This window comes from Medicago truncatula, chromosome 6 (assembly GCF_003473485.1).
Source record: "Medicago truncatula cultivar Jemalong A17 chromosome 6, MtrunA17r5.0-ANR, whole genome shotgun sequence".
NCBI classification, from domain to species: Eukaryota; Viridiplantae; Streptophyta; class Magnoliopsida; order Fabales; family Fabaceae; genus Medicago; species Medicago truncatula.
Genome location: NC_053047.1, coordinates 21468542 through 21476358, shown reverse-complemented (window position 1 = coordinate 21476358; position 7817 = coordinate 21468542). Strand labels below are relative to the sequence as shown.

General features: G+C 31.3%; 1 protein-coding gene across 2 annotated transcripts; it reads right to left on the bottom strand.

Annotated features, from left to right (window-relative positions):
- Nucleotides 1-1763: 1763 nt before the first annotated feature.
- On the bottom strand, nt 1764-5391 carry LOC11440676 (transcription factor LAF1). 2 transcript variants are annotated; one of them, XM_003619470.4, is made up of 3 exons: nt 5047-5391; nt 3986-4115; nt 1764-2826 (listed from the first exon to the last, which is right to left on the bottom strand). In XM_003619470.4, the coding sequence occupies exons 1-3, from the start codon at nt 5183-5185 to the stop codon at nt 2244-2246; spliced, it is 852 nt and encodes a 283-aa protein (XP_003619518.1). In that variant the 5' UTR covers nt 5186-5391; the 3' UTR covers nt 1764-2243. The 2 variants fall into 2 exon arrangements, with proteins under 2 accessions (XP_003619518.1, XP_013452393.1); XM_013596939.3 differs by lacking the exon at nt 5047-5391 and adding an exon at nt 4467-4596.
- Between the last annotated feature and the right edge of the window lie 2426 nt (nt 5392-7817).

Sequence of the window (7817 nt, the reverse complement as noted above, 5' to 3'; positions counted from 1 at the left end):
CCCTTTCTTTAGCAGAACTTGGCAAACATCCAGATATATTAACTAAAGTAGCAGAACATCATAGCATATAAGTATCAGGAGTACTAGCTATTACAAACCATGGTTCATAAATGCACAAATTATCCAAGGCAAAGGCCCATAAAACAAAAAAATATGAAATCAACAAGAAGAAAAACAAGGAAAATAAAAATTCAACACTTGCATTTGTTTCCTCATCCTCATTTTAATCATCAACAACATATGTATTATCATTCTCATTACCCTCACCCCCAACAATGTCCTCATCACCCTCTTCCTCAGCCAGGGCCTTAATCACATTAACTAAATTGATATTCCTCATGGAGCAAGTCTTGATGGTCTCACCCAAAACTTTGCATGTATCCTTGAGCTCAACAACAATAGCCTCCCTTAAATCTGAACTTCTAGCTTCCTTTCCAGAGGGCTTCAGTAATCTTCACATGATTTTGAGTCTTCCTCTATATAGTCAGAGAATGCATGGGGGCTAAGAAATACGGCTGATTCAATAGAGTCTTTAGCTATAATCTTCTTGAAGCAAATATAATGTTTCCAAAAATGTTTAAGACATTAAAAACTAAAAAACGACAATGCACAAACCGACATAAGCAGCTTCTAGAAACACACGCCTCTTGGAGAACAAGTTACATGAATCATATCTTCAATTAAATCTTCAGAGATCTCACATATAAACCTAATCTTTCAGTAACGCAAAATAAAGCACTTCACCATATGATAAGATGTCGTACTTACATGTCTAGGTCATCTGGTCCAACATCTTGCTAGAACTTCTTTTTCAACAAAATGTAGCCGACACAATATAGAAACCCAACAACATGGATTAAAACAAATACAATTGGGAATAGGACGATGTGATGACAATTCTTCCCGAAGTGCTATCAACTCAGTGAAGTAGTCAAGCACAAAATTTGTATCTTGTTTCAACTTACTGATAGAAGAACGTAAAGTAGCAATGCAAATACGATCAATCTTGCTGAAACGTTCATGAAGATCTTGCCAAACATCAAATGTAGAATCATAGAAGATAATATTCTGATCTATAGAGTCACATACATAATTGATGATCCAAGACTGAAGTAAATGATTACAACGCTCCCAAGCATTGTGATTCAGATCATGAAGATCAGGAACAAGAATAGCACCATTGATGAACCCTTATTTGTTCTTTGTTCCCAAGGCATGTTGCATAGATCGATTCCAAGCGAGGTAATTAGAACCACTGAACTTAGGATAAACGATTAAAGAATTGACACCTTCATTTTGATGAACGAAGAATGCAAAATCAGTATCTTGTTGAAGATGTACAAGAACTTCTCTTGGAGGCATGATGAAAATGAAGAAGTAATGGAAGCAAAGCAATGATCGATGAACAAGAAATGAAGAAATTCACACAAATGCAATGTGAAAATCATAAGATGAAGATGAAAAAGAAGACTCAAGGATCAATTCAAGGTGAAGTCAATTGAATCGAAAAACAAAGGTTCACGAACAAAGCAACAATGGAATGCAGAATTTGCAATCACACAAGCAAGAAATCAAGGAGAAAACGATCCAAGAAGATGAACAACGAATAAGGTGAAACGGAAAACGGTTAGAGGATCGTGACAACCTTTCTTACTTTGGGTAAAGGCGTGTGATACCATATTAGGAAATAGGGAAAAGAATAGAAAGTTAATTCTCATTGTTGAAACAACATTCAAAGAATGATAATAGGTGCAAAAATTAAATACACTTGTAAGGTATCCTACTGAATTTATTTTAATTGGACACTCGTATTCTTAAACAAATTGAAAAATAACTTTACACTACCCTTTTTTGTTTAGGGTATGTATAATTACTAACTTGTTGGGATCTATGGTGGGACACCTTGATAGGTGGTCAATGATAGAGTAATACTTCAAACTATAATAATGATCGACGATGCACTGATTGATGTGATTTGACTAAAGCAAATAAAATGAATATGAGTTGAGTTTTGAGCGACGCATCTTTGTTTTATGTTGCTTTTGTGGAACCGAAGCCGATCAAGTCAATGTTGTAAGGATAAGAATGACCGTGAGCTTCTTCTTTCGGTAGGCATGCCTGACATTGTTGTAATTTGAAACGATATTTAAATACAAATCCATATTAATCATCTCTCAAAATGATCCACCATAGATCACCCTACAAATTATTCCACGTTAATACCACTCTTGTAAACTTCTTCTTCATACATACATTACATCATTGTTCAGATAGTGGACCAATTCATTTTCATCCACTTGATTTGACATTTGAATCTGTGAATAGTAAACATCATTTTCTAGATTTTGAATTAGACTATCATGAAACTCTTCACCAAACTGCCCTTCTGGCATTTGAATAACATTTTCTTGAAAAATTAAATTTTGATCATAGCCATTTTTCAAGACCAAAGAATCATCTGAATTTAGAGAGTTGCAACCATTTACTTGATCTAGTGAAAGCCACTCAGAAAATAAAAGTTTTGGTAATGAACTGTGACAAACTTCATTGGCAGTGTTATAATTCTTTGAAATAGATTGATCAGAGTGTGTTGTAGCTGTTGATTTGTTAATGTTTTCTGGTAACACATATTTTGGATCTTGAATTGCATATTTTTGAGTTGAGAGTAAGGAGTTCATTGTATCTGAGCTTGAACTAGCATATTGAATTTGAGTATGAGATTCAATATCCTTACTTTTGACTTCTTTCTTTTTCAGATATGAATGCCAATAATTTTTAATCTCGTTGTCGGTCCTTCCCGGCAATTGTTGTGCAATCTGAGACCACCTGACCAATACAAGTTAAGTTGTTTTGATAAGTCTAAAATTACGTTCTAATTTAATTATGCGTATTATTCACATAATATACATTGACCAGATTTTTCTACAATTATATAAAGATAGTTGGTATTTCTTCATTTACTTTTATACAAATTATCCACGTTTATATTAAAACAAACTAGTTGTTATTTTATTTTATTTTATTTTATTTTTTGGTAATATAATACTAGTCGTTATTCTTTTTTTTCTTTGTTTTTGAAGAGTTGAAAGAAATTAAATAAAGATGTCAAACATGTAGCATGTTAAAAGTGTCACCCAAAAATAGCACATTTTCAACTCTCAACAAATTGATTGTAAAAGTAGTGTTGACTTTCTATTCCAAATTTGGGAACTGACCTGTGATTTTATGTTATCAAGTTTACACACAAATAAAAAAAATAAAAGAGCAATTTTACCATCAAATTTTGTGTACTTCCATTTAAAACAAAGATGAAATCATATTACATCATATAAACTTTAGGGTGTAAGCTCACCTTTGACGAGTCTTAAAAAATTCATTTCGTAACAAAATTATGATTATGAAGAAAGAATAGGGAAGTATATATTTTTTTGTTTTGACAAAAAAGAATTGGGAAGTATATTGAAATGTATAATATTTAATTGACTGTAAATTAATCATTGTATGTGATGGAAAAGTTTAAAAAAAATATATTGAGCTGTACTTGATTTGATTTAAGAAATTAAGGAATATTAGACCATATGTCTTTTCTTTGTATATTATGTTAAAAAAATGGGAATGCTAAGTCATGGTTTGACTCCTATCAATTTTTTCCATTTATTAATTTATGGTAGGAATTAGCTGGCATACATCCAATTACATTATTTAATGTAAAACCATCAAAACAATTAAACGAGACAAAAGTATTTTCTTTAACTTGCATCATTTGCACTACTTACACTAACAACCCCTTGGCTTAAATATTAAATTGTAGTCACAATTATAATTATTATAATCATTAATAATAATAACAATAACAAGGGACAATGCATAATAACTATTTCATAAATAAAATTATAAAATTAATACTTTTACTTCAAATAACTTCTAGAATAATTTTATAGCATTAAAATTTTATAAAAGTAAAAGTGAGGTTGTTCATCCTTACTTGTTGCCTAACATTTGGTGAAGGGTCATGATTTTATCTTCCTCATGTTTGCTGAGCATACCTCTCTTTAATCCAGGCCTCAGGTAGTTAATCCACCTTAGTCTGCAACTCTTTCCATTCCTTTGCAAGCCTGGATTTTCAATGTACTATGTCAGCACCTCAACATCGGTTAAGAGTCTTAATATTGGACTAAAATAGTCTGAAAATGTGTTTATAAATAGGAGCTCTTCTCATACACTCTCAGAAGATGTATTGGTTATAACTTAACTATCTATATAATCATATTTTTAGATCTTATCTTATCTTATCAAATGTAGAACTATTAGTAGCATCAATTAAAATAAATACAAACACACCAAATTCTATCACATTTGTAATAAATGATGGTAGGTTAATCACAATCAATTTTTTGTAGCATGTTTGTAATTGGCATAAAAATTGATAACCTACATTACCTCTCGATGAATTGGTGATATTTTACCTTTAATGATAAGTAAGATTTTATTCTGAACTGAAGAAGATAAAGATGACATGTTGAATGAAAGAGATGAGGAAGTTTGATGTTCTCTACATGAAAATGGTACTGATTGTAAGAAAAAGCACTATGGATGAGGCTTACATTTTCCTTTGATGAATTGAAGGTAATTTACCCTTAAAGACAAGTAGGATTCGATTATGGAACGAATGAGGGGAAGATCACATGTTGAAGGAAGATGAAGAAGAAGTATAATGTTATTGAGATGAAAATGATAACTGATTCTAAGAATAAAAATGAAGAAAATGTTATTTTTTTTTTCATAGACGTAAATTACCCCGATTCATCAAAATATATATTTTTTTAATTATTCAATGTACCAACTTAAGTGAAGCATACCTTATGTTTGATGACTTATTAATTTGAGGTCAAATAAATTCTAGGAACATTTTATCAAGTAAAATGAAGAGAAACTTCACTTGAAGAAAACAAATGAAGTTATGAATTCATTGAAGATATGAGGAACATGCTACAAATATAATTGATAAGGAGTTATAAATTTAAGAAAAAATAAAAAGAAACGCACCTGCTTTAATGGGGACAGAGCTCCAGCAGCTATGACCATGCTTCATTATATAATTACTAAGCTTGTTATCTTCTTCAGGTGACCATAATCCCTTTCTGTATTTTGATTTTTGTACTTTTTCTGCTAGCTGGAATCCCATTTTGGTTTTTTTTCTTCTTCTCTTTTCTGAAGAAATTTCAGTTTAAATAGGTTTAATTGAAAGCTTAAGTTCCCAAAAAACGGGTAAGAACTATAGAGAGATCAAATATAGGTAGAGAAAGGAGATAGGATATTTGGGTTATAAACAGTGCACAAGCATATTGGTATATATAATGGAATAAATACTTATGATTGTGCAATATATTTGCATAACTTATTCCAGAAATGAGTTGAAACAAAAATAAATATATTATTTTAAATAAAAAACTGAGAATGAAAAAGTTATTATTATTAATTGAAAGGACAATAAATAAAAATAATCATTTATTTTAAAGAATAAAAATAATCATTTTTCAAGCATAGAGTTTGAACAATATTTATTATTGTTACAAACCCAAGCTCTTATTAGTTATTATACTAAGCTGACATCTCATGCACAAATAAATGTATACTCCCTTTGTCTTATATACTGTGTGAACCACTCTTTTGGTTTTGAACGCAATATTAATTAATTATTTTAAATGTAATATCTAATTAATACTATTTGTATCATTTTAAAAATAGTATGTATTTTACTTTTATTTTTAAGGTAATGATAAATGCGACTATATTTTTCTATAGCAAAAATACGAGTATAGTTCTTTAATAGTAAAAAAGGAGAATTAAATTAAAAAAGAAAGAGATATGGAGACGGGAGGGACATTAGACCTAACTTAGGTACAATCTAAACGGGGATACAAAAATATAAATTAGACATAGTGATCAACCATAACCTATCCTAACAAAAATTTACTAACCACAAGAGCAACTCAACAAACCCGCGTACAAGAGAAACTCAGCAAACCCGCACAAGCGCAAAATCAGGTTACAAATAATATGAAAATTGAATATTTGCAAAGTACATTTAAGGTTTAAGTTCGGCGAATGGATGGACCACCAACTCCATATCAAAATTCAAGCACCAACAAGACGACTTTAAACCTGCAGATATCAACAGATCTAGAAATATCAGAGAGTGTCAATGAAGTCCAGCCACCAAACACTGCCGGTTTCAGATAGACGCATAAGAACTCGGATCGAGAGATGTGTACGATACGTTAGTAACCAGACTCTTACAGGTTTGACAGAACCAGACCCTTTCGGTTTTTTGAAACCAAATCACATAAAAAAAATAGGCCACAAGTCTATAACATCCGGTCTCTGATCAAGAACGAAAGCAACAACACATACCAAACGTTCTTATACCCACGAAAACCACACAAATGTCAACAACCACAAAACAACACCAGCGGTCCAACCAAACGAAATAAAAAAAGCAACATACGAACCAACGTTAATTAACGTTGACAGAAGCGCGCTCCTACACCACTGGTGCGGGTTGAAAAAGTTTGAAAAAATGAGAGAATCTGATTGCAATGACCAAATCTGCCTCAAATCAAAGAGAACCACAAACCACCCTGCCAAACGAATTTGAGACAGAGAAAACCTCCACGTCCCTGTAAATGACGACGGGCCAAAAGGAAAGGCGACGAAAGAGGGTTAAACCTCCGGATTTACTGCCACCAAAGGAAAGAGAGCAACCTCATGTCGGAAAGGAGTGGTGGTGCTGAGGAAAGAGACCCTCGTCACACCACCCGTGATTTAAGCTACACGATGGCGGCAAATTTGGTTTTAGATAAGAGTAATTTAGTAAAAGTATATCTCTTAAACTTGTAAATTTTTGTGTGTGAAATGGTCAATTAGATTATTCATTATTCGATAAACTAAATATAAATCAAGCATATGATTTACCTTGTTTGAAGTGACAATTTAAAAAAACAATAAAACAAAAACAAAAAAACGTTCATGTCCTATTGGTTGAAATCGTGTTCTACCTTGCTGGATGGCTACCAACTTCGAAATTGTTGGACTTATTTGTACCAAAGGTTTATGATCACTGTTTGTCTTTCTTTTTGTTTCAGCACAAATAATTCACAAAAATAACTATTATCAAAGTTTTGAAAACCCCAAAAGCAGCATTGTTTATTATAGGTATTTTTGTTGTTACATAAACTGGCCCATTTTAATAATTTTTTAAAAAAGACTTGTGAGTCGTGGCAGTTTAATAAAGGCCACACTAAACTATTTTAAGTGATAATAAGATAACTATATTATATACCTTCACCTTGTAGTTTAATATCCAGGTTTTCTTCTTACCTAATAAAAATCTTATCTTATGCTATAAGCATTTGTTAAACATATATGAGAAGAATCTTCAAACTCACCTGCAACTTAATTAAATTCATCTGTGTCTACTTTAATGAATTTTTTTTATTTTATATAAAAAATAAAACTTAAATAAACTCATCTAAATGGTGCCAATTTTTGTACCCTCTAAGCCATGGAGTAGACATTTTGCCTGCACATTACTCAAAGTCAACATTTGCCGACACATTCTCTAGCTCCAATAGCAATTAATAAAAGTACATCCTCTACATTATAAATTTTATCATCTCATATTTATTTTATGTCAAACTTTTTTTCTTTTATAAAAAACTATGTATCCTATGAATATTACCATACACAAACATACCGACAGTTGTCTAAAAATGTTTATTTTAATGCAATTCACGCTCAAAATAAAATATTCATAT